The following is a 27,713-nucleotide window of genomic DNA, read 5'->3' as shown; positions in this document are numbered from 1 at the left end:
TCCTACAGGGTCACTTGACCTCCACACACCAGAATGCCAAATCCTGTAAGCCTGAAATGGTTCATTCCAATCGCTTATTTTCAGTCCTCTCATCCTTGCACCCTTTCCCTCGCTCCTTAGCTCCACCCCCTGGAGGACGCGAGGAGGAGATGCAAGGATGGGATACGAGGACAGAGGAATCCAGGCAACACGCGTATGAGGCAAATGGAATGTCCTCGCTAGGTCAAGTGTCAGTTTGAAACCGACGTCAGTTACAGACGTGGCAGACGTGGAGAGGTGGATCCACAGGTGGATCGTTTATACGTCACCAAAAAAAAAACACTTTAGCAAAAGCTGCACTCGCATATCCTCACTCCTCGCTCCTTCGAGGCGCGTTTAATGAATTTGGAGTGTCCTTAAAGACGGTGAACCTCAGTTGATGTCACTCAAGGCCCGGGGAGACGAGGTCGGATAAAATAAGCGATTGGAATGAACCCAAGGTCTTTCAGACCAACCTCAACTCAATTCACGCCATCTGACGACTTTGGATCCTTTACTTTCTTCCTTCTTTTCCATTATTTGCCCTGTTTTCAATTAATGACAACCACACAGACACACACACACAATCTAAAACAAAAAATATATTCATACAGTTTAATTACAAGCAACAGGAAAAAGTCATTACTTAACAGGAGTGACACGCTCATTTTGGTAATCTCCCGTTTCAGTTTATGTGTCCCTAATTATCTGGATGCATAAATGGATGTTTTATCCTGCATTGTTAAGATGCTAATTAAATTTTAATGAATCTGCCTGATTTCCTCGGTGACATTAAAACCAAATTAACGAACGAATAAATAAAACATAGCTAACGAAGGAGGAAAAATTATAACGTCCGTACGATTTACACGTTGCAAAACCAGCCACAGCACGAGCGCGTCTGCGGAACGGGATTCATTAAGCAGAGCGTGGACAGCACGGTTTCTGTTGCGGGGTAGTGACAGCGTTGCTGTCCTTGTTGTTCTGACACTGCAGACAAGAACACAAACACGTGTGCCGCTTTTACATTCTAATGAAGTTTAACAGAATGTGATTCCAAACCCAACCATCAGCTGCTTTGATTAACTGGTCTGATCATAATGCAGGTCATATGCTGAGCATGGTGATCATATCCAGGCCCAGATAATGCCAACGTCACGTGCAGTACAGCCAGAGGGGTTCGAGGGTTTTGGGAGGACGTTTAAGAGGCCAGACTGTGGCTCAGTGGAATAAGAAAACCGAAATTAAAGGCTCGGAGGAAACTGAAATTGCTGGTCTAGATCTTACCTGTAAACAGCTGAAATTGCTGGTCTAGATCTTACCTGTAAACAGCTGAAATTGCTGGTCTAGATCTTACCTGTAAACAGCTGAAATTGCTGGTCTAGATCTTACCTGTAAACAGCTGAAATTGCTGGTCTAGGTCTTACCTGTAAACAGCTGAAATTGCTGGTCTAGATCTTACCTGTAAACAGCAGAAATTGCTGGTCTAGATCTTACCTGTAAACAGCTGAAATTGCTGGTCTAGATCTTACCTGTAAACAGCTGAAATTGCTGGTCTAGATCTTACCTGTAAACAGCTGAAATTGCTGGTCTAGATCTTACCTGTAAACAGCTGAAATTGCTGGTCTAGATCTTACCTGTAAACAGCTGAAATTGCTGGTCTAGATCTTACCTGTAAACAGCTGAAATTGCTGGTCTAGATCTTACCTGTAAACAGCAGAAATTGGTCGTTTGGATCCGGCCTTGGGTCTGTACGGCTTCGGCTCGCCCGCCATGTTGATATCTGCAGAAAAAACACATCACAGAAAAAAAACACATTACGTTTAACAGGTTAATACCGCTCCACTTCACTGAATGTGACCCCATAATGTTTCACACACACACACGCACACGCACACGCACACACACACACAGGCACACATATATATATATATAATTACCGTTAAGCCCCTTGAACTCATATGAGACAGCTGAGTTTCTCTTCTGATCAACAGTATTTGAAAGTAAAAATGTGTGTTTGGGATTAAAGTGACCAGCAGGTTTGTTCAACTTTAATTGTCTCTGGATAAACTGATCCACAAAACAACAAATAAATTGATTGATGAATAAGGCAATCAATCGTTAATTTTAGTACCCTTAGAGGAATGGACATCGTGTTCTGTAAGCCATACACCGACAAAATGGCCGACAGAAAAGCAATGCAACTTTCGACAGATGAAAGCGAGACTTGATGCAATCACGCCTGATTACTCTCCGACTCAGTGAACTAATTGGCTCTACGCGCCAGCGCTGGGGCACTTGTGGAATTAGACCGCGGCTAAAGGCTCCATACGGGGACACAAGGGCAAGACCGTTAGCGGTCACAGCGGCTAACAGAGAAATAGCGGCTATCCATCACGCAAGCCTCACGCAAACGACTGGAATACGAAATCAAGAGCGCCGGTTGGCACGGAAACCAGAAACCAACACACAATGTATTTCTTAGTCTATCTGGATAGCAGACTGTAACCACGAAGGGGGGGTGGTGGGTTTGTAAAAATATTCTCACCGATTTTACAAATCAAAGTAACTCTTGCTGTGTGCATGTGCTATAATGATGACTGTGCCTGGGCGCCATGTATGTATCTCCGATAACCAATCACAGACCATCTTCGGCACCAGATGGACATCGGTTAATTCCCAGCCTAATCATCATAAAGCCGCACACTTTTAAAATGGCGCCCTCTGCCAATCTTAGCTTAACACTGGAGCATTAAAAGCCATGCGCCGTGCATTCTACAACAAAACCAAACACTTCTGACGTCAGACACCCATTTAGGACCTGAAAATAAATACATCCAGATTATTGAAATGAAAAAGGGACGCGACCCATCTCCCTGTCAGGGGAGGGGGGGGGGGGGGGGCTGTGTACGAATCCCACGGCCTCACCCAACACGACCTGCACACCTTAAATGTCTTGACACGCAACGCATTTCCAAAGCCGGATATTTATCAAAGCAATCCAAGTTTAAGCGCTTTGTCCCCCCAGCGTGTTGACAGTTCCCCTCTTGGGACTTGAACCCGCAGCACCCTGCGTTCTAAGCCCACACGCCTGACCGCCGAGGTACACCGCCGTCCGAAAACAAGCGGAGTCCCCCTGGGCCCCAGCAGCACTTAGGCCACCCGCCTCACAGGACAAACGGGCATGTGAAAGGCGGACCCTTTCTCCGCATGTAAAGGTCTGAGGCGGCGCAGGGAGCGGTTGGCCCAGAGAACGGGACAAAGCCGGAGAGAGCCAGAGCTATATCACACTCCAGAGGAAAAGCCCACTTCCCTGCGCCTCAGGGGACTGGATGAACATAAAGAGAGTTGTGCCGGGAAAAAGAAAAAAAAAAAGAAAAATTTGAACTTCTTTTTTTTTTGTTGTATTTCCCGACAGGGTGCCCCCCCCCCCCCAACTGTGCCTCTTTCCCTCGCGGCTGCCGCTCTGCCACGTGGTGCCGGATCGCCTCCGCGGAAAAGCCTCTAAACTCCCAGGGTGCTTTGCAGTGCTGCGCGTGATAACGGGCCATCTGCGGGAGAGCCCGGCGGACGCCGGACACGGCGGGAAGCTGACCTCACATCGTCAGATCACCGCCGGCAGTGTGAAGCGCAGGGGGTGTGTGTGAGAGGCCTGCCACACACTGCCCAAAAAAAAATCACACACAGAGGCCTTCTGTATTCTGCTCTAAAGCGCACACCCCTCCCCCTCCACCCCCTAACACCCCCCACATCCCCCCGGCCCCCGTCTGTCACCTCAAACGACCCCCTCACTGCCCACAAGCTTCTAATGGTTTGTTTTTCCCACATCTCTTTCACCTCCTCTGCTGTAGATTTTTATATATTTCCCTTTTTTAATGGCAATCAGCAGCTTGGGGAGTGTTCTCTCACTCTCTCACGCTCTCTCTGGCTTTCTAACCCTCTCTTCCTCTCTCTCTCTCTCTCGCTGTCTGTTTGTCTCTTCCTTTCTCCAGCTCCATCTCTCATTTGCATGTGTGTGTATGTGTTGTACGTGCGTGTGCATGCGTGCATGCATGCGTGTGTGCATGTGCGTGTGTGTGTGTGCATGCGTACGTGCATGTGCGTGTGTGCATGCGTGTGTGCATGCATGTGTGTGTGTGTGTGTGTGCGTGTGGGCATGCGTGTGTGCATGCATGTGTGTGTGTGTGCGTGTGTGCATGCATGTGTGTGTGTGCATGCATGCGTGCGTGTGTGCATGCGTGTGTGCATGCATGTGTGTGTGTGCATGCGTACGTGCATGCATGCGTGTGTGCATGTGTGTGTGTGTGTGCATGCGTACGTGCATGCATGCGTGTGTGTGTGTATGTGTGGAAGGACGAGGAGGCTCCAGAGGATGATGGCTCTGAATCACAGTGGCTGTAAATGCATTTACGATGTAGACCTTCAGCAGATGCTCTTATCCAAAGCTACACTGCAGTATTTGAACAGAGACAGTGTTTACTGTTCTAGATCAGTACTCCAGCGCACTGGATCTGAAATGTGAGGTTTTTTTAAGGTAAAATTTTAACATTAGAATGTTTTCCTGTACAGGAGAAATCAGGGAGGTGAAACTTAAGTATGCATAGCAACGCATGAATAAATAAATAAATAAATAAATAAACTAATAATTGCACTAAAATGGCAAAATGTAAATGAGACCTTAACAAATTAAGCAACACTCAGCAAGTGCAGGGCTGCCTCATCATCATGAGCAGTAACCGGCTCTGAATGCTAATGCTTCTGCAGGTGTGTGTGCATGTGTGTGTGTGTGTGCGTGTGAAAGCAAATGCGTCTTTAGGTGTGTGTGCAGAACACTAATGCTTCTGCAGGAGTGTGTGTGTGTGTGTGTGCATGAAAGCTTCTACATACTACATACTAAAGACATCCACACATTTTGTGTTAACAATGATGTTCTGTTGTTGCTGTCTGATTTCATTCTCCATTTTGGTTTAATAATAATAACAATAAAAAGAAGCTTCGGCATCATCGGTGCTTTCTCCTTGACTGGTTGCCTAGAAACACCCCCTTCCCCACCGGCACTCTCAGGGGTGCTGTCCCTGGTCCTGAAGACCGAGGAGGAGTGGCTGCACAGAGGAGGGAGGAGGGAGGAGGCGAGTGGGGGGATTTTACTGCAGGCGGGGGGCATGTGTGGACACTGGGACAGCTGGCGAGCCCTGGAACTGTGGCGGGGGGGGGGGGTGAATGGCCTTACAGAAGCTTCCGGAAGCCCAAACACACTGCCCAGCTTCAGCTCAGAGGCCAGCCTCCAGACACACTCCCCTTAAAGGAAACAAAAACACAGCTCAAAGTGGAACAGCATGCAAGAGCTGTGACCTCACCCTCAGAGATTGACTGAGAGGAATAGCCCAGAGGAGCATGTGCCTTTACCCTAATTCACATGCCACACCCTGGGATACACAACACGTGGCACAGCAGTTAAGGAGCTGGGCGTGCAGCTGAGGGGTTGCAGGTTCGCTTCCAGTTGAAACAACGCTGCGCGTACTGTTCAGTAACGCGGCAAAGCGGATTGTGACTGCTGTCTGCCTACAGCAGATGGTTAATGTGGAACAGACAGCGTGAATCTAAATGTGACAGACGCTTCGAGAGAGGAGAGAGAGAGAGAGGGTGAGAGAGAGAGAGGGAGAGAAAGAGAGATTGAAAAAGGACAGAAAGACGGAGAGGGCAAGTGGGAGAATTTGTGTTAGCTTATCAGCCTCCGCGCTGATCCGCTTTGGCGGACCCCCGCTGACCCCTGACCTCTGGGCGTCCGACACCGAGCCGGAAGCGCGGGAGAGAGGCGAGCGGCCTGAAAGCAGCTCGGCGGGGGCTCTCTCCCACAGGGCCGCGCAGACTGTGGAGCGCGAGCAGTCGACTGACGAGCCGCCGCGCGCGTCTCGCTGGATCTCCCAGAGGCCCCCCGAACGCTGGCTGCGCCTCATCCATCCCCCCTGTCCCAAACTCTGCGTTTTACTCCATCTCTCTGTTCTTCCCGTCTCTACCTCTTTAGATTTCTGTCTTTTTTTCTATTTCACTCTCACTCTATTTCTTCCTCTACTTTGCTCTCTCCCTCCCTCTCTATTTCCGTCTTTCTCTCCCTTGCTCTATTATTCACCCTCATTCTTTCTCATTCCATTTGCATTTCCTCCTCTACCTTTCTCTCTATTTCTCTCCCTTTCTCTTTTTCTCTCCTCTCATTCGCATTCCATTTCTGTGCCTCCATTTCTCGCTCTCCTTCTCGTTCAAGGTTGCACTTTTACTCTCTTTCCCTCTCTCTTTTTTCACTCTCTATATTTCTAAATCTTTCGCTCCCTCACCAGTGTGATGACAGAGCTCTGCTGTCAAAGTAGCCCAGATGCTAATGCTTCACCTGTGGGGGTTTGGGGCTCTCACTCTCTCTCAATTCCAAAAATGTTTTACTGGCAGGAAAGCAGTGGAGCATAGTATAATATAATGTAGTATAGTATTGCATAGTTTAGCACAGTATAGCATAGTATAGTATAGCAGAGTGTAGTTTGGTATAGGGTAGTATGGTGTAGCGTAGCATAGCATAGTATAATATAGTGTAGCATAGCATAGAATACCATAGCATAGTATAAAGTAGTGTAGCGTAGCATAGCATAGCATGGCATACAAGTAGTATAATAATATCTCTCTCTTATCCACCGATCCCGCACATATTTTTGCCCTGCCCATCAAAGCTTTTTGAGAGACTCATACAATAAACAAAGCATATCATTGCCCATCAAGTCAGAGGGGGAACAAAAGGCCTTTGATAAAACGCGTCGTTATGAAAAACATGTCATTCAAGCAAATGAGAAAGACGGAGAGGGCAAGTGGGAGAATTTGTGTTAGCTTATCAGCCTCCGCGCTGATCCGCTTTGGCGGACCCCCGCTGACCCCTGACCTCTGGGCGTCCGACACCGAGCCGGAAGCGCGGGAGAGAGGCGAGCGGCCTGAAAGCAGCTCGGCGGGGGCTCTCTCCCACAGGGCCGCGCAGACTGTGGAGCGCGAGCAGTCGACTGACGAGCCGCCGCGCGCGTCTCGCTGGATCTCCCAGAGGCCCCCCGAACGCTGGCTGCGCCTCATCCATCCCCCCTGTCCCAAACTCTGCGTTTTACTCCATCTCTCTGTTCTTCCCGTCTCTACCTCTTTAGATTTCTGTCTTTTTTTCTATTTCACTCTCACTCTATTTCTTCCTCTACTTTGCTCTCTCCCTCCCTCTCTATTTCCGTCTTTCTCTCCCTTGCTCTATTATTCACCCTCATTCTTTCTCATTCCATTTGCATTTCCTCCTCTACCTTTCTCTCTATTTCTCTCCCTTTCTCTTTTTCTCTCCTCTCATTCGCATTCCATTTCTGTGCCTCCATTTCTCGCTCTCCTTCTCGTTCAAGGTTGCACTTTTACTCTCTTTCCCTCTCTCTTTTTTCACTCTCTATATTTCTAAATCTTTCGCTCCCTCACCAGTGTGATGACAGAGCTCTGCTGTCAAAGTAGCCCAGATGCTAATGCTTCACCTGTGGGGGTTTGGGGCTCTCACTCTCTCTCAATTCCAAAAATGTTTTACTGGCAGGAAAGCAGTGGAGCATAGTATAATATAATGTAGTATAGTATTGCATAGTTTAGCACAGTATAGCATAGTATAGTATAGCAGAGTGTAGTTTGGTATAGGGTAGTATGGTGTAGCGTAGCATAGCATAGTATAATATAGTGTAGCATAGCATAGAATACCATAGCATAGTATAAAGTAGTGTAGCGTAGCATAGCATAGCATGGCATACAAGTAGTATAATAATATCTCTCTCTTATCCACCGATCCCGCACATATTTTTGCCCTGCCCATCAAAGCTTTTTGAGAGACTCATACAATAAACAAAGCATATCATTGCCCATCAAGTCAGAGGGGGAACAAAAGGCCTTTGATAAAACGCGTCGTTATGAAAAACATGTCATTCAAGCAGGCCACACCTTTCTTCATTTTACTGGCAGAAGAATTCAAATGATATTCATTAATTTTTTTTCTTCAATTTGAAGAAAATGATCATTACAGCTACATTAGTGTCTCCAGCTGAATGTCTTACCCATACAAAGGTGTCGACATTAATCAGCTGCACTCTGAAAGATGGAGAGAAAGAGAGAGAGAGGGAGAGAGAGAGATCTTTTTGACTTAGACAAACATCAGAAAGGAGAAACGTGTGAATTTAAGTGGAATTACCTTTTGAAATACCAGGGCATTTTTCTCAAAGGAACAAAAGAAGTTTCTAGTAACTAGCAGGAGCTGTATCGCATCATTATCCCAGCTTGAACGATCTCTTCGAACTTTACTCCAAGATGACAGCGAGAGAGAGAGAGAGAGAGAGAGAGAGAGAGAGAGAGACCAGGGCGCCTAACTAGCACACGGTCACGGCCGTCTCCCGCGGCAGCAGTGGGCGGGGTCCTCAACCCGGCGTATTGTTTCGGTCGAGTTACAGTTTTCAACAGCTTTTTTTACCACCGTCCTCTCCCACCCACGATGTCCGTCCCGCCCACATCACACACTCCGCATCATATCCGCGACGGTACGAGGCCAAGCCGCAGTCAGATTAATGACGCAGCTGCCTTTCATTTTCTGCAGCTGGGTATTTACTGCAGCAGGTCTGTCTAAGTACCTTCGCATTAGGGTACAATGACAGAGCCCTACCTGAGAACTGAAGCCGCGGCCTCAGAGTTATGCTAACCAGCCGCTACGCTGATCATCACGCTACAGTCAGTCCTGAGGGGCTGCTTTTTAATGGCATGCTAAATTGAGTTAACCCTTCAAGGTGTGAGGCTGCAAATATGTGATTAGAATGTTCTTAATGGAACATTCTAATGCTGATGTAACAGCGGAGTTCTAGAACACTGACTTTGAATGTAAAAAAAAAAACAAACATTACAAAAAACCTGCTCTTCGAAGGGTTAATTGTGCAAATGGCATAAGCGGTTTTGGCGGATGAGGGAGGAGGAAGAGCCTGGCACAGACGATGCTCTCCCTTTCAAACTGAGCCCTAAAGCCCAACAGCGACATGCGCAGTGTAAAATCCACTCTGACAGAGTGGATTTCACACGCCCCAAACGAGCAGCAAATCGACTGAGCAGATGCGTGCTGGGTTTGGTTCTGCCACGTGTTAGAGTGCAAGTTTAGCGCAAGTGGATTTTAAAGTGGAAGCATGCAAATTATTTCTGACAGCTGGGTTGACAGTTCGTTGGAAGTTCCCTCACAACATCTCGCCTTTCGAAATCCTCATGATTGCTAATCTCCTCCCTCTAAAACCCTGGATCTGTGTATGGCGGGGGTGTCAAATCCAAGTCCTGGAGGAGCTGCAGGGGCTGCTGGTATTTGTAGTTTTCTTTCAATCGGCAGCCAACTGAGGCCTTGAGAAACAAAACATTTTAGCCAATAAACTAAAATCAGCAGACACAGCGCCACCTCCAGGACCGGAGTTAAACCTGCAGACACTGCGGCTCTCCAGGACTGGATTCTGCCCATGGGAAATATGCTTTCATGCCCTGAAAGGCTCCCAGACTCACATCACAGTAACCCGCCCTTTTAAATATTCCCATCAGCCGACAGGAGAGATAATCATCTCCCACAAAAAACACCCTTTTCCTCCTCAAACTCCCGCATTCTCGTCAGGTGAGCATGCCTGTTAGTGCGCCCCCTGCTGGCCTAATCTGTGACACATTATTTCCCTCCGCACTCCCCGTACGAGATCATTACAGACCGTGAACAAAAAAAAAAATACCGCAGGAGGAAAACTCTAACAACCACTTCCGCGTGAAAACCGGTCGGCTCAAGCGTCGTTCCAGAATATTCTGTAAAAACGCTTGACTGCTCTCACATGGAATGATTCCGAGGTAGGCCATTTGCAATATGCGACACCACGGAAACCACTGGGTATTACCCTTGCCCGGTAGACCGAAGTGCCATCATCCTGATAGACAGACATCCCTCTCTGCGGGAAAGAAATGCCTTAATATGGGGCTCTGATGATTGCACACAGCTCCATCAGGTAATGACTGACACTGTCCTTGCCTTCGAAGGTTATCAGTACACCCAGACCATGCCTGGAGAAGAGAATGCACCACCCCCCCCACTCCCCCGCCCCCCCCCCACCCAAACCACCACCACCATTGAAGGACTACCACAAAACCTTCAGGGTTACAACACTGACCTGCTTCCATTTCTGCTTGCTTCCTATGAATTATTTAAGCTAATTTATTAATAAATGCTCTTTATTTAAAAGTGAGCTATTTTCAGATTACCCTCTTTTTCAAGGATGAAATTCACTGCAAATAGCCAGGGAACAAGTTAAGGAAGGTCTGTCTCCGTCTCCTTTTTAGCACATTATAACAATCTCGTTTGTTTTTCAGTTTTGTCATTATCTCCCCATGTTCCAAATCTTTTGCCAAAGGATCTTTTGTTTGATTTAGTAATTGGTTGATCTCTGTCTGTCTGTCTCCCGCTCTCTCTCCCGCTCTTCCCCCTCTCTCTTTCACACACACACACACACATAACAGACTTACTGCCATTCTTTACCGTCACCAGCTTCCAGCTGACTCACACACACACACACATCACAATGCAACAATCTTCTCCTGAGAGGGAGAACAACAGTCTGCTAGCAGCATGGAGCAGTGGTTAAAGCCCTGTACTTAGACTGCAGTATTGACACCTTATTAGGCCATAGAATTTCTTTCTTGGATGCCATTGCTGTCCTACTTACAATAAGTTTCCTACATTGAACACAGCCTAAAAACAAATCACTTACCACTTAGTCTTAGAAATGTGCCCTGTAATGGGAATACATATGTGGCCTAATAGTAATAATATGTATCCAAACCTTCACATCTACAGACTGAAAAAGAAATCCATCCATCATCTATACTTGCTTATCTTGAGCAGGGTTACGGAGGGGGGGGGGGGCACCACCATGTCACCCTTGACTGCCACTAAACACGACGGATAGTGTTAAGACATGCGTTTGTTAAACGCGTGCAGGTGCAGCCTACTGGTTCTTGTTACGTTTGGTTTTTCTAAACTGCCAAGCTAATGTCAAATGGCCCACAAAATGGGACGTGGAATGAGACCGCGCTGCAGGGCATTCACAGCGTATTAGCAGCGGGCTGCTGGTCGGGGGACACTGGCTATCCATTAAAACTGTGGCTATTTACTCCACTTACACTGAGCCCAGAACACACTGACAACTTACTTTTTTATTTGTGTGTTTATTTGTGCGCGTATTCTTTGCCAGACAGTGTAGGCAGTGTGGTACGATGATTAACAAACTGGGCTTGCAACCTAGGTTCAATTCCCGGCGAGGACACTGCCGTTGTACCCTCGAGCAAGGTACTTATGCTCAATTGCTCCAGTATATATCCAGCTGTAAACAGATGCAAAAAAATGGCACAAACTGTGTAAATATAAATGCAAATGTGTGTAAAAATGCACGAGAGAGCAGGGACTGGTTGGCTGCAGAGTTATTCCTCTTGTGAGCGCACATTCATCTTATCAAGTGCATCTCTGAAATTAATGAAATGAGTCGAAGCGGTATTAAACAAAAACTGACAGCAAAGAAACCAAGAAATGAGCATTGCAACATAAATGGAAAATATATTTTATTTGAGAGGGGAAATAAATATGAAAATGAAAATGATAGCATTTGAGAGCTGTCACTTAACTGTTAGAGCCCATTAAAGTGTTCATTAGACTTCCAGAATCATCTCTCTGACGAAACAGACATGTTCTCTGTCAGAGATTCAAAAGAAGGCTGGGCGGTTCATTAAGGATTTGGTTCTGACAGTTTAACACGTCTCCATGTGAACAGATCCATCAGGGAACAGACGGCAGTCTGATTCTCGCATCAAAAATATCCCCCTTCAAGATTTTTTTTTTTTTCCCCCGCTTCTGGATAAACTTGAAGCTGCCCTCCCAGCGTGTGTGTCTGTACTTTATAATACACTGTACCGACTCGCTCCAAGACAAAGTGCAGTTTTATAGTGGTTTTACATCAGCGAGCCGAATGCGAGAGAAAGGTTACTGATGAAATTGCAGCATTTATCTGCGGCTGTAACATTCTTGTAGTTCTACGTTTTTTTTTGTTTGCCTCATGCAGTAGCTGAACTCCACTCGAGCGGTCAGAGCCATCGTAAAAGCGGTCGCTGTTCCCGTTCCACCCCAGTCTGCGGTCCAGACCGCGCCGCGTCCCTCTGGCGGGGTCACGAGCCGACTCCAGCACGTCTCCGTCTCACACCCACAATGCACCATGCCACCCACCGCCAGAGACGACTGCCCTGTCCCTCGATGGACGTGGAGAATCACCCATCGTCACCGAACTCAGCCGTTAGAAGGATGAACGTTACAGCGTGGTCAGGAACGCGCAGGACATGCATACATTTACTGGTCTTGGTCTATTATGCCAGGAAGAACAGCAGGACAGAAAAAAATGACAATGATATTTATAATAATGATCATGAACGGGTAAAGACAGAATGGGTTTACTGAACACCGTGCTTCTATTTACATAATCTGGCCATAATCTGTGCATGGAAATAGCCATATTTACAGAAATCTGTTTTTTTATTATTATTTATTTTTTAAACCCACTAGTCCAGGAGATCTGTATGATTCACAGGTTTAATGTGAGTGATTTTCCACAGTAATTGGGAGATATTACTGGTATACTGAAATAAATAAAAAAATTAAAAGAAAAATACAGACCTTCCCAGGTTCTCTGGTTTCGAAAACAACACTGCATAATATTCACTCCCTTACTTATTCATTTGTGTGGTTTTTAATATTTTTGGTGGTTTACCTTTTGGGGGTGTTTTTTTGTCTTTGCTTTTAGCTGTTTTACATTCTGTTCTCTGAATTTTTCATGAGGTCTCAGATCACAAAGACTCAAATAAAGGGGTCTTCACAGTCAAAAGACTGTGGAGGAAATACTCAGGGATTTACGGTAAATCTTCATGAACACACTGCATTATGTAAAGCTCCTTATTTCTGATACTATTCATATCAGTATATAAAGAAAGTCTAAACTAACATTTTGGTTTGCAGGAAATATTATATCCTTTGTGTAAAAATGAGCGACAACAATAATAAAATCTGAGGAAGACATTTTTATACTGCTGTCAATCCATATTTTATATCTTTATGAAATATAGATTTTTCTCTGATATGGGATTCGTTTGCTACACACAGTGTGGCTGTGAGTAACAAGATGACGCAGCTGGAGAAGTGACCTTGTGACCTCGGAGACACAGATGCATTATGGGTAGGGTTGTCGATAGCTGGTGGAATGAGATGGGAAAGGGAAAACCAGCCTCTTCATACTTCGCTTTTATTTATTTATTTTTTTTAAAGAAGCCACATTTCTGCTGGTGTGGCTGCATAGTAGCATAATGATACTGGAAAGCAGAATGGTTGAAAAATGCAGTACCCGGTCTGTCTATAGTCAATGCTTTTCAATGACACATACTCACGCACACACACACACACACACACACACACACACACACAGCAACAATACCGTGCAGCACTTTCAGACATTAAGAGAAGCATTTATATTATTTATTAACGAGTTCAGACAGACAGACAGACAGACAGACAGACAGACAGACAGTGCACACAGCAGCGGATAACCTTGCTTTAGTTCAGAAAAGGGGAAAACAAAACAGCACCACAGCAACACTCAGCGGGAACTTCAGTGACCTGCACAGGAACTTTCCACTCAAAATCTGCCAAATACATCATTACTCTCTATACACAGAACCAGCCTGCTTCAGCTTTTCAGAACACATTCTGTCCTTCAGTACAGAATAAAAGAAATATAATAAATAAAAATACAAAAACTAATACAAAATAATAAAAAAAGTACGTATAAAATAAAAAATCCACCAAACATCAATGCTGCCCCCTGTCATATTGATTGGTGGGCAACAACTATAACACTCTCACAGACATGCTCACACAGACACACACACACACACACACACAGCATACAAAGCCCTCACTTTTCAGGCTACTAATGAATCTCATTGCAAAATAAGAAGTACTGGCCCTGAATAAGAGAAGTACACAGTTCATTTACCATGCCAGAGTGAGCCAGATCTGAGACAGCACCCCCTGGTGCACAGAATATACATTGGCCAAGATCCAATTAACATCTGTGTCTGTTAATAAAACAAGCATGGAACCGTCCAGACCCACCTTGCAAATCACTTCCGCAGACACATTTTAGCTGGCACCACTTGTGCATGCGTCCCACAAAACGTACCTGAAGGGACGTCCCTGAGTGAGTGAGTGAGTGACCACAATTCAGGCTGTCCATGAGTGAGTGAGTGAGTGAGTGATTGACCACAATTTGCCATGTGTAAAACGAATTAGGCTTGCATTTTCATTTTAAGTCAAAAGAAAATGACAGTTGATTGAATCCAGCAGTGTACAACCTGCACACTAGAGATGGCAGAGCACGGCCTCATAGACCACAGAATCAGTGGCGCTACCACTGTGTCATCAGAGCCGCTGATCTAAGCCAATAATACTGTTTCATTATGCAGAACAAGGGCTTCTGATTGGTTCACATGAGTAAATGACTGACATCATGGTTTTTTTGTTTTTGCCTTAATATGAGCAATCAATTCAATGCTTCATGCTTCGTGTAACTCTGCTTCATGTCCCCTGGACCAGGAATGAAGATCACTGACTCATATGATTAAAGTTTGCGTAACTAATCAATTTACAGTGAAGCAATTCAGTTACCAAGCATTGCCTTGTTCTGGATTAAATCTTTCCACCACAAATAAAGTATAGCAAGTGAATTTCATTGATCGATGAATTCAACAAACTGAATTTCTAAAAAAAAAAAAAAAAAAAAAGAAGACTTGAATTGAATCAAGAACAAAGGTTTATTGAGTCCTGGTTCAAAGATTCTCAATTCTGGATTCAAAGAAAAATAAGGGAGGTGATTAGGTGGCCAGATGTAGACAGCCAGACTATTGGCTTTTGACCAGAACATTGGATTTACTTTCTTGAAAAGTGCCACAGACGTTTAATGACCACAGTGAGTCAGCACCACAGTTTGACATTCTTTCCAGTTAAAGGTCAGCACCTTTTACACTGCAAAAAAAGTCTAACAAGTGTTTTAGTCTTGTAATGAGGCCTAAAATCTTTTTTTTTTCTCTCAGGAAGAAAAAAATATTAGCTTGTTTAACTTTTCTTAAGTTAAACAAGCTAATATTTTTTGCTTATAATTATTTGCTTGACGAGCAAAATTTCCATACCCCATTGGCAAATCTTGAAATTAGTTGAACTGTCTCACTTCACTGGCAATAATTTTGTCTTATTCAGCAAAAAAAAACCTGTTGAGATTTACTTATTTATTTTTTGCAAGTGTACAGTACAGTGTATCCACCATTGGGTTGGGACACTGGATTTTATATTTGGGCCAGAAGAAACAGCACCCCCTACAGGCACATCAACACCTCTTCCAGCTATACTGCTAGGAGAGCTCCCATCCAAGGACTAACCAAAGTGACACCTAATTAGCTGGAGCTCTTTGATATAAGAAGGGAACAGGTGTTACCTGCCTAATTTTAAACACAGCAATGACAACAACGGCACCGACATTAGCGTCTGGCACATCGTTCCTCTTCCCAAGTGTAAAATATGGAAGCAGGTCTTTCCATGAAGGACAAAAAAAAAATACCACGCTCCTTCACGGGTATCACCGTCCCACAGACACCAACAAGAGATACTGAGTGCCAGTCCCCATGCAAAGCACCGCTCACCCCAAAACCGTCCCACCAGGGTTTCTGTATGCGCTCCGTGTGTCAACCCCCAAAATGCACAACCTGGTTTGCACATCTGTTGACACCAACCAGACATGCAATACTGCTATCACTGGGTATCAAAAACCTGTAGCTGCAAATTCCGAAATGCAATAATACCTTAAGTTTGTCTACTACCCAAATATCTAATGATCTTTGGATCTGTTTTTTTTTTAAAGCTGTGTTCACAAGCCAAGCCTGTATAATATATACAGACTCCATTAGCTGTCCCTGGGCCTAAACAGTACTGTGTGAACCCACTGGAAGAGCACTGGATAGCCAGTCTTCCATCTTCCAGCAACATTTGCATTAAATAATATGGGGGGGGGGGGGGGGGGTGTTTGGAACCAATGTTTTCCTTCAGAAACCTTTTCCACTTGCGTCTCAAATCACTTTCATCATCATCACCATCATCGTCATCATCATCGTCACCATCAACATTACCATCATCATCAGATGATCAACCTGGAATTACATGTTTGCGGTCTCACAAGGTCGTTAAAATGCACTGCCACGGCGCAACAATCCAAGAACACTGTAACTGCGATACATGACACGCGCTCTACTCTGTGTAGAGAGACACATTCCCCGGAAAGAGCAAAAGCAGAACGCAAAAGCAAACGCCTTTTATTCAAACATGAATTCTGAAAAGTTGTACTTTCTTTCTCCTTCTTACTTTAAAGTGAAATCATATTATTTGCTGTTATTTGTGAATATGTTCTCCAAACACTCATTGCTTTGGCAGTGATACAAAACAGTGCATTGAATAACTTGTTGAAATCGGGAGAAAAGAACACCACATTTCCTTTAATCCAATACAAAATGCAAAACAATATACACGAGGTTTTCATAACAGTTCAATGCAACCGACCTTAGCAAATTAATTAGGTTACTGAAACCGCAGAAACGCTTCCAGCCTTGCGGAAAAAATAACTGCTCCCTGAACTGCGCGCGCCGCCGAGTTATTTCAATTTTAAATGAGGGCAGGCCATTTAGAGCCAGAATATTACAATTTTCTCATAAATGCAGCTGAATTCAGTGGTATAAAGAAAACCAAATTAATAACTTATAAAACTAATTTTAAAAAATAAAAAGAACTGTTTTGATTCTTTATAATAATCAACAGAAAAAGCGAGAGAAAAGATAACTTCGATACACGTTCCAAAATCGTGAAATTAAGTGAAAGCGAATAGTCCGACTAGGATATGAACCAGATTTATAGCCCCTAACATCTACCGCAGCGATGTGGACATGAATCACGACTATAAGGAAGCAACCGTGATGCAGTTGTCTAAACTGTGTCCTGTTGCGTGCGTGGACGAAATGTAATTCCCGCGATTATTATACATTTTAACATTTTCTCTCCATCGATACTTGGCCTTGCTTCACACCCCCTAACACCACCATTTTGCGCATCTTTAAAACAAAAAATAAAAAGGTGCTAGAAATCTCCAGCTGTTTGTGTCGTCTCCACTACAAATGTTTATTCGGGCATATACGTCTCGGGAAAACCCGAGATTCTGAGAAAGTGATCTTGTTGAGAAGGGCAGGTTCCTTTAGTACGGAATAACTTTGGTCTGCCGACTATCAATGACTGCGAAGACTTCCGCTGCATATTTAACGTTACGTCGTAGCCAATGCAATCTATTCTCCGATCCCTGATGTTTTATTATGATATAGGACAGGTTATAAAAAATATGTATAATATACTGACTACGTATCATTGACTATATGAAACGAAAAAAAATGTTTTTAGTACAACAAGAGAAAAAATGAAAATAATGTAGAAAATGTATTTCTTAAAGCTGGCGCGCGCATTCATAAGGACATCCAAAATAACTAAAACGATTATAGAAATCCCGTCATTTCAGTGATAACTAGCACTAGCTATGATAGCCCAGCGTGAACCGTGCAAAGCACTTGAAGCCTAGAGATGTGTCGGCTTTTACAGCAGGGTAAAACTTGGGCGTCATTAACGCTGAAATACTCACATCGTTGGTTACGACGCTTGCCCTTATACATAGTCATACTAAACGGGTCCAGTTTAACGTTAAGTAAAATTCCGCTTTGCCAGACGCAAGGATGAGGGTACCGGGCTCGGAGTCTCTCTCTTCGCCTACAGCTGCAGAAGTAGCCTACTCACCAGCGGCTCCAAAGGTAAACCAAAGCCACGACGCCGGACCGGGACGATACCATCTACATCACTGTAACAGGGGCGCCTTGCAACGAAATCCTGCCCCGATTCATCTCTGAACATTTTTAATTTCGAGCAAAGCAAACGTTCTATTGATACAGGCTGGAAGAAAGACGTCTATGCACGTGTACAAAAAGGCACACTTGTCCCTTAAATACAAAGTCTCTTGCAACCCTCCGTATGATTCTTCCCATATTTGACTTGCTGTACATTTTAAGCCGATTGGTTTAAAAAAGGACGTGCCTATAAACTAACTTTATAATATTAAACAAATAAATGTTGTCAGTGGTGTTCAACGTTTCAAACCAGCATCATTTCAGCAGCTGGAAGTCTTTTTTGAACTTTTTCTCTGTGAGAAGTCCTGTCGGGTTCAGCTTTGCACAATGCTCCTATTTCCTTGGACTTCAGAAGAGAAGACTGGGTACTGCATTTTTTACTGTACTGTGTGTACATACCATATACACAACACTGTTACAGTGCATATCATCATCATAAATAAAGATCCAATGTCATGCAGAGCTTTAAATCAAGTGTAGGATTGTGTTCATGTATAAACATAATCATAAACCATAAGGTAAACATAATTATACTGAATGTATAGGTATAAACACAATCATAAACTGGGTGACCGACTTTTCCCCTCACTCTATGGTCACTCTTCCAAACTCACTGTGTGTGTTTGTTCTGGTGCGCCCCTACTGGATTGGATGAGCATGATGGTCAGCAGAGAAGAATAAACTGGCCCACCTCTTTAGAGGACCACTTGGCTCCTCCCCCAGCCCAACACCTAACACTTGCTATTTAAATAATGCTGTGGTTGTCATGGTATTGGTATCACTTTCACTGCTGTATGTATTCACCATAGTTGGTATCGTGGTTCCGAGATTGCATAGTTAACTTACATTAATGCACTCGTGCTGCCCGAATACCGTCTCTCGGTCTTAAGAGTGCTCTTAGCCTGGTCCGTATTGTTATTGCCAATGTACCTTATTTAGACGCACTCTCTCACTGTTCTCTCTTGTTTTTAAGTGGCTCTGGTTAAATCGCGTCGGCCGAGGGAGTGCAATTTAACGCAATGCAACGCTGAGCGGATCTGCGGATCTGCGGATCTGCGGATCTGGACGGAGTGTAGCACAGTGGGTAAGGAACTGGGCTTGTAACCGAAAGGTCGCAGGTTAAATTCCCGGGTAAGGACACTGCCGTTGTACCCTTGAGCAAGGTACTTAACCGTAATTGCTTCAGTATATATCCAGCTGTATAAATGGATACAATGTAAAATGCTATGTTGTGTAAGTCGCTCTGGATAAGAGCGTCTGCTAAATGCCTGTAATGTAATGTAATATAATCTGAACCTTGATGGTGTCATTAGAAAACTGACGACACAGCAGTTTGTGGGTTGGAGGCCTCCGGCAAGCTTTCCCACCCTCTGTCTCCATGGAGAAGTTAGTCTGCCCCGGCGGCTTAACACTGTAATCATACCACAGATGCTGCTTATAGCAGTTGGCTGATACCGCCAATACGTCATACAAAAAAGAGAGAAAACAAAATGGAAACAATAGTATAAAGTTAATAGGACACCTGTAGCTGGAATATCTTGGACAGGCTGCATGGACAATGGCAGTGAGTACTGTACCAGGTTGTATAATTATGGGAAAGGAACAGACACCAGTCTTCCACAATACCCAGTGAACACTTTGTGGTGAAAAATCGGCCCCTGGTAGAAATTCCAGGATGGCCCAAGCCTGGTTTTAAGACGATCAAGTTGGTTTTAAGCCTGTCCAGCTGGTCTGAAGCTTGACTGGAGATGGTCAAAACTAGCTACAAGATGGTTGAGATGGCAACCATGCTGGAAAGACCAAAGTCCAGCTGGTGGGCCAGCTTGGTACAAACAAGGGACCGTCACCAAATTCCACATGGTATCCTGCAGGAGCAGAAGCTGGTGCCAGCTAGATTCCATCTGATAGGCTGGTAGCTGGAATTTACACCAGTGGTGAAAAGTTAGGGATGCGCTGTCTAGGCGTTCAGGTGAAAACCCGGCTACATTTGGTCCAGGCATATAAAGTCAACAGTCATTTGTTCCTTTTCATGGGTGCATCATTAAAGTTGGTGTACATTTATAATTTGCAGTGTTATTTGGAAATGTAAAATATGTAGTCTTACTGCTCAGCATTAAGGCTTACATCATTTACAATGTGATGACAAGCCACACAAGTTGCTATAAAAAATTAAAAAAAAACGCTTCTGAAAGGCACAAACAAAAATTCTCGCAACCCCTCGGAGCCGATGACATCATCGATTGTGAAGCTATGCGGCAGAACCGTTGTCCTTCGCTCTCCCGGACATCGAAACCCTCCTTAAGAGTTTGACGAGTTAAATAAATAAATGCTAAATAAAAGCACACTTTTTTCTTTCTGTCAGCATGCCAACGCGTCCATCAGGCCAAATTTGCTCTGGAGTTTGCCAGCGATCACGACGTGAAGAATTAATGCTGGCAGTAATTATCACGGCCTGAGCGTTATGCTTAGCTCTGCAAAAATAAGACTAATTAAAATGAATGGAACGCTCTCTCTGGCGGAGTTCGGTCTTCACTTTTTGACGGCGCACGTTGGAAGATAGCGGTTCTTTTGTTCAATGCTAGCGTACACCTGCGAACACCGTGTTTTTCGCCCGTTCTGACGTCAATGTGCTTTTGAGTGAAAGCAGTCCTGTAGATATTCGTAACTGTTCGCATTGCATTCTAACTCTCCGCAGTGCGTCTGTTTTGAAAGACGTCAACTCGGTGAAAGGATAATAGCAAGTCCAGGGGAAAGGCACAACCAATAATATGATTCCTATAATATAAATGGAAACAGACTGTTCAGTTATGTTTGGGTTCAGAAACTTCAATAAATGTATTCTTAATCTTCAATGAAAACACACAGATGCTATATACTCCATAATTTGTGATGGTGATGATGACGATGGTGATGATGACGATACCGTGATATTACTGGGTGGAATACAGATGTGGAGATTGAGAGTAAATAAAATCAGGTTATTTGCAGCTGAATACCATGCAAACTGTTGAGCGCTTTCACTGGAGAAAACTGGAGAGTGCTCCCATCATTTCAAAAGCAAGGGGGTTTGGGTTGCTACGGCGACAAGAAGAGCCAGGAAGATATGTTGATTCTGTACTATTTTTTTTTTTTTTTTTTGGGGGGGGGGGGGGGGGGTTATTTGTGTGGAAGGAATATTATATTTTCAAAAAAAAAAACTATCAACCAAATACAAGCCAGTTGTACTAGAGAATGGCATCACTGTTCTCCATAAATATAGCGTTCGCCAGGCCGGAAAAAGATAAATAACCACATTTATTTATTTCTCTTTCTCTCTCTCTCTGTCTCTCTCGCGGAAGAACTAGTGATTTCCGTTACAGTCATTTTTACTGCCGTCTGTATTGAATTTCCATTAAGTATACGGGAGAGAGAGAGATTCAGAGAGTAGGCAGCGTTTCCAGAGGCTCACAATTGCTCCCCTCTGTTCAATTACCTCTGTCTTTTATTTTATAAATCCACACACATCTGCAATTATCTCAGTATTTATGAAGATCATGTCTGGTTCCTAACCGCCTATCTCAGCCCACGTTCTTCAAACTGACGGGCACGTTCACCATCTTTCCTGTTTGTCCGTTTAAATTACATCTGGTGAAGTGGATGTCGCTGCTATTATTTTAGAATAGTGCCTGGGTGTGTGTGTGTGTGCGTGCATGTGCCTGTGCCTGTGCCTGTGCGTGTGTGTGCATGTGTGTGTTTGGGTCTGTACACGCCAGAGTGTTCAAGTGTATGTACATGTGTCTGTATGTTTTCAGAATGTTTTTAACCAATTGATTGGATGGCCCCTATCAGGCCAAGACTGGCAAAGGTCTTTAAAATAATCAATGAATCTCATCCGTCTTGACCTCAAGGTCAATCTAAATCAGGCGTGACCTTTCCAGAGTTTAAATGGCTCACCAAAGCGATTCAATATGTATATTTCTTCAATACAGTGAGTTTCTTTTTGGCTGACGCCCTACAAGCTGGATCGATACCGCCGATACCAAGCCTGTGATTGGCTAATAAACCAATGCTCAGTTGCTTCTTATTATGACTTGAGACCCTGTGTAGTGAGTGGGGTAGCAGTCAGGGTTGCCAGGTCTAGAAAAAAATGTCCAGCCCAAAAAGGATAGGAGGGACAATGGTGTATGTAGCAGAACCAATCGTGTACACCTGCTCCTCTTAGCTGTGCTGTGTGGTAGACAGTCCAAGAGAGCTCACCTTCTCCACGGCCTCTCTTTAGCTAAATAATAGCGTGACCCGTGGCAAGCGATTTTCTAAAAAGTCTAAAAAGTTTCCCAATTTGGTGTGAAAACGCAGACCTGGCAACCCTATAGCTGCAGCTGAAGCTGGTGATGCAAGCCAACTCAACCGCTGACCTATGACCTTATCCTGGCTAAAATGAGAACCAATCAGGATGAAGGAAACCAAAATCACAAGCTGCAATGCCCCTTTCCAAGATGCTCTTGAGATGACATCAAATCTACGCAGTACATAACAGGTGATCTCCAGATACACATCCCTTGACAATATTTAGAGAATGAAAGCCCAGAATCATAATACAGTTATTAATTTAAATTTTCTTTTGCTATTCTGTCACCACCTCCATTTCAAAGCAGGAAATGTCTTTGTTGTACATAAAAGGGTTAAAAACAATAAATAAATAAATAAAAGATTCATCAAGCTTTCCGCTTGTTGGCTTGTCTCTGATTCCATCTGCTGACGAAAGTATGATATTGCAGTCAATTTGATATTTTTTTTTTTTAACTTCATTTGTGATGGTAATGGCAATGGGAGTTGGGAGTTGGGGGTCGAGGGTCGGGGACAGAGGGGAGGAGTCTGGTTCTTAAAGCCAGTTTCCTATAACTTCACTCTCCCAAAAGGATTTTGGGAGAATACTTTTTTTCTCTACGACATGGAAAGAACGTACCAGAACATAGTCACCTTTCTTGATATTGTTGTTATCTTTGATGTTGTAGCTCGTGGTCATGCCTCCTAGTTTGATTTAACACGACTCTCTGACCCAGCCTATGCTTACTGTGTGAACTGGACCTTAATGTGTTCGTGGCTATGAATAACTGTCACAAAATGAGTATTGTTCCTTATCGGACCTGTGTTTCGTAGTTCTTCCAATGACCTTCGGTATGCACTTATTGTACGTCGCTTTGGATAACAGCGTCCGCCGAATAAATGTAAAGTAATGCAACCATTCCCCGGCAGGCGTTTCACTCCTCTTCTCAGCTGTGAAAAACAGCGGTGACACTTTGAGCGTCGATCCTGGGGAAGGGAGCTCCGTCTGTAACTGCACACGGAGCTCTTAGCGATAAAAAAAAACTGCTTTACTGTGGCATTACCCAGAGGAGCCCTGCTTATCTGCAGCACACGCCACAAACCATAACCTTTCTCTGTTTACAATGCATGAGTGAGCATCGCCTGGCCCCCGGCACTGAATATAAATACAGAGGGGTGACAAGTAACAGGAGAAACCAACGTTAAGTGTCTTAGAAAGGTGTTGGGTGACCACGAGCTGCCAGAACAGATTCAATGCGCCTTGGCATAGATTCTACAAATCTCTGGAACTCTACTGGATGGATGGAACACCATTCTTACAAAAGATATATTCCCTCATTTGGTGTGTTGATGATGGTGGTGGTGAACGTTGGGTTGAGATTTGATGACTGTGAAGGCCACAGCATATAATTCCCTTTTTTTTTCTCTTTTTTTTTTAAACAGGTGTGATAAAGTATAATTCATGACCCCTACTGGACTGGAGGTTGAACTACACTCCCACCTCCGGGAGCACAACAACGACGACGAGATAAGATGGTCTGCAAAGCTTTTAACGTCCGCAGATTTATTCACAAATACGCTTATGAATGTTTAATGTTCCTGAGCACGCAGAGCGGGGCTGGAGATGACCGGCAGAGATGACGAATGTTCCTTTTTTTGTCAGAGATGAAGATATCTCGCCTGAGGGACCACTGCGATTTGGCAGCCCTGTTCATTCAGAGAGAAATCTCATAAAGCTGGGGTTCATAAACTACGAGCAGCTCTCGAGGAGGTCAAGTCACTCCGAGGCGCAGGCGGCCGTACCGCACCATGAAACGACACTGCTTTCATCGGGGAGAAATCGCTTCTGGCTGTCTGACAACCTTGCTTGATGGCCACTCAGATGATTTTAAGATTTATCACCTGCCACTTTTTTTTTTTTTGAAAACTTATTTCCAATCTAATTGTATATATTAGTTCTTTTTTTTTTAGGGAACTTTCATTTTGTGGACTATTTTAACAACAGTCTAAGCCTAATGTCAACAGACCGAGGTTGGAGTTCTATTTAAAAATTTGGTTATAGCATAAATTCAATTCAAACAATTTGGACAATGTACAGTATCACACGACCCAGTCATTGTTTTCAAATACAACATATTGTAAGTCATGGACATTTAGAGTTGTGCCACATTTATGGCATATTTTGGAAATGGAAATGAAGCCCTGCTTCAAAATCTGATCAGCTTCCCGTAAATGAAGAGTGGACAAAGAATGCAAAGAACTTCAAGAAGCAGAACAAGCAGAAGAAGGAACTCAAATCGGAAGGTTCCAGAACTTTCTTTGCCCATCAGCAAAACAGCTGTGGAAGTTCCGCAGCTCCCGGTCGTCATGGAGACCTACAGTGTTCCAAATGGAAGAGAGAGAACAGAGAAGACGGCAATTCTGCTACTCAGTATTCTCCCCTCACATTTAGAGAGATACGGATGTAATGGCAGATCTGCACCATAGATATTAAGCAGCGCTTCTGCTGCTGATCATATGAATTTGATGAATGCGCTGTCAGGACCCTCTAATTGTACATTTGGCCATTCTGGGCCCGAGGAGACTTCAAGGTGCTCGGGCCAGCATGGCCTGGAGATAAGACACAGTGGGCAGGAACTGATAGCCATCTGAGGTGTGAGAGTGTGTGTGTGTGTGTGTGTGTGTGTGAGTGTGTGTGCATGTGAGTGCGTGTGTGTGTGTGTGTGTGTGTGTGTGTGTCAGCAAGGGAGGCCTGGAAACCTAATGATGGTATTTCTCATACTCACTGGATTCTGTACCATACAAATATCCCTATTATCCCTACAGGCACTATGTTAGAAATTCTGGGCAGGCCATTCCAAAATAAAGTGGTAGCCAGTGGTAGAGTGTCACTGCTAACTTTGTAATTTGGTTTGATTATTGCTTGATCTAGTGTCTCCACATGGTAGCTCACAAACATTCCCATAATAACCAAAGATGTCTCTCCCAAAAAGATCTGAAAATCCTTAATATTTAATGTCACCACAATGCTGTCCAGGAGAAAGGGTCAATTTTAATGCTAAATGAAGCAAAAACACACACACAAAAAAATCCTTAATAATCTTACTACAGACATTGTAGCCTGCAAGAAATCAACTGCCATTAGAAGATTAGAAGTGCACCAGTCTGTTAAAGTGTTAGGATTAAATTAAAATTCACCCTGTAATTGCATTTGTACAAATTAACAGGAGTGCTGAATACATTTGCACCCCATTAGCCAAAGTCAGGCAAACAGTCCCTGAAACACCTCTCTTATTTACTGCATTGCATAAGCGAGTCGCGTAAGCGTTAGCATGTCTGTGAGAACTCGACTGACGACACCAGCGAACAAGTGTTCTCCCCGTGCGTCATTAGCATTACTGACGCAGACGGGGGGGGGGGGGGGTAAACAGCAGTACTCACGACCGCCCACAGACCGTCGAGAATTAAAGGGACCGGTGAGCTGCCCTACACCTACAAACAAATAAATGAGCACATTATTAAGACTGAGTTTTTATAATAAGGAGAAAAAAAGTTCAGTGGTGCACACCGTACGGCCAGCTCATGGCCGCCCTCTGGTGGACATAGATGTGCTGTGCAGTTTAGTCACTGAAATATTAGCCAACCGACATTTGTCCCCCCCCCCCCCTTTCTTTCTCTGTCAAAAAAATATTATATTAAACAATAATTTATTTTAAAAAGTTAATTTCAATAAAGTTTTCATTTATTGAAATAAAAAATAAGTTATTCACTGAATTGTTGAAGCATGACTAATCTAATTCTGCTCCAGCCACCTCAGTCCTTCTGCTTCCCCCGACACCCCCCAGCCCCCACCCCCCACCCCCCCACTGCATCCAGACTCAGCTCTTAACCGAATGAGAATAAAGGTGCCAGACTCTGCATCAGCCTCGCGTTTGCAAATGTCTTCCGGGATAATGGGGTTTCAAATGGCATCTGCACCCCTCCACAGCGGGACATTCGCACAAATGCAATGATCTTGGAAAATAGATTTTCAGAAAAATTAATATCTTTTTTCTTTTCCCATTTTTTTTAACCTCCCCCCACCTCCCCTTCCCTCCCTCCTCATCCGCACTCCCCCCCCCCCCCCACACTCCTCAGATGTCATTACGATAAATGAAGATGATGTTATTATTGTAATATTTAATTTATTTATTTTTTCTCTTCTAGCAGCCCCAGCGTGATCATTGTCGGCGCGCTTCCAGAAGACCAGGATTAATGTTCTGTGGATGATGGATGACGGACAGCGCAGCTGGAGCATCAGCTGGAGCCAATCGGGTTCGCCGCAGTTCAGGTGAACTACCCTGCCGAGGGTGTGCAACGGCAGTGATCCACCTGGGAGTGGAACCTGCAACCTCTCAGGTCGCAAGCCGTGACCCGTTACACCGCACTGCCGCCCACGCACAGTCATGTATCCCTAGTGTGTCCTTGAGAAAGGACTCCGACTGGATTAGGTCCAGACGGAAGCAGCTGCACAGACAAATCAAACTGCACAGGCCACTGAAGAGGCCCGAGGAAGGATCGTGAGATCTCCAGCACAGGCGAGCATCACGGGCAGAGAATCTACAGCCGCGTGCCGCACGCGAGTCAATATTATTTCTGTTTTCAGATGCGCAGCACCTCATGGACCTGGCTTCTATCTATCTATCTATCTATCTGCCTGTCTATCTATCTATCTATCTATCTATCTGTCTGTCTGTCTGTCTATCTATCTATCTATCTGTCTATCTATCTATCTATCTGTCTGTCTGTCTGTCTGTCTATCTATCTATCTATCTGTCTGTCTGTCTGTCTATCTGTCTATCTATCTATCTATCTGTCTGTCTGTCTGTCTGTCTGTCTATCTATCTGTCTGCCTGTCTATCTATCTATCACTCCCTTACTCACTAACATTTAGCAGGCTGGGGGAGCTGCACAGTGGATCGCCACAAGGGGGAGCTATTCGCACTCCAGTAGCTGCAATAGGCGACACTTTTAAGACGTATTTCTGGTGTGTCAAGTTGCGCCGAAAGTTGACCTTTACATGAACAGCTCAGCTAGGCTGTGCATATGACCGCAGGCAATGTGCCGGGGGTTGCTATGTAACAGCGCCACTTTGCATTGGCGTCACTGTGTGTCCTTGTTCATTGAAAAATGAACGTAGAATCTTAACAATAAATAAAACAATCACGTCAATGGATGGATTCGAAACAGAACTTAATTCTGCAATAGTCCGCAAAGCTGCAAAGCATGCGTGAGGG

The 27,713-nt window shown here is 44.4% G+C and overlaps 1 protein-coding gene across 3 annotated transcripts in view; it reads right to left on the bottom strand.

Moving 5' to 3' along the window:
• Positions 1-27,713, bottom strand: part of LOC118226563 (RNA-binding Raly-like protein) — a 122,909-nt gene that overhangs the window by 21,685 nt on the left and 73,511 nt on the right. For all 3 annotated transcript variants that reach the window (XM_035416314.1, XM_035416311.1, XM_035416313.1), the window contains exon 3: positions 1,726-1,801. In XM_035416314.1, the coding sequence (XP_035272205.1) occupies positions 1,726-1,801 (76 nt within the window). The remainder of the gene's footprint in view (positions 1-1,725; positions 1,802-27,713) is intronic.

This window comes from Anguilla anguilla, chromosome 4 (assembly GCF_013347855.1).
Source record: "Anguilla anguilla isolate fAngAng1 chromosome 4, fAngAng1.pri, whole genome shotgun sequence".
Taxonomy (NCBI): Eukaryota; Metazoa; Chordata; class Actinopteri; order Anguilliformes; family Anguillidae; genus Anguilla; species Anguilla anguilla.
The sequence above is the reverse complement of the archived record's forward strand: the minus strand, read 5'-3'. Positions and strand labels throughout refer to the sequence as shown.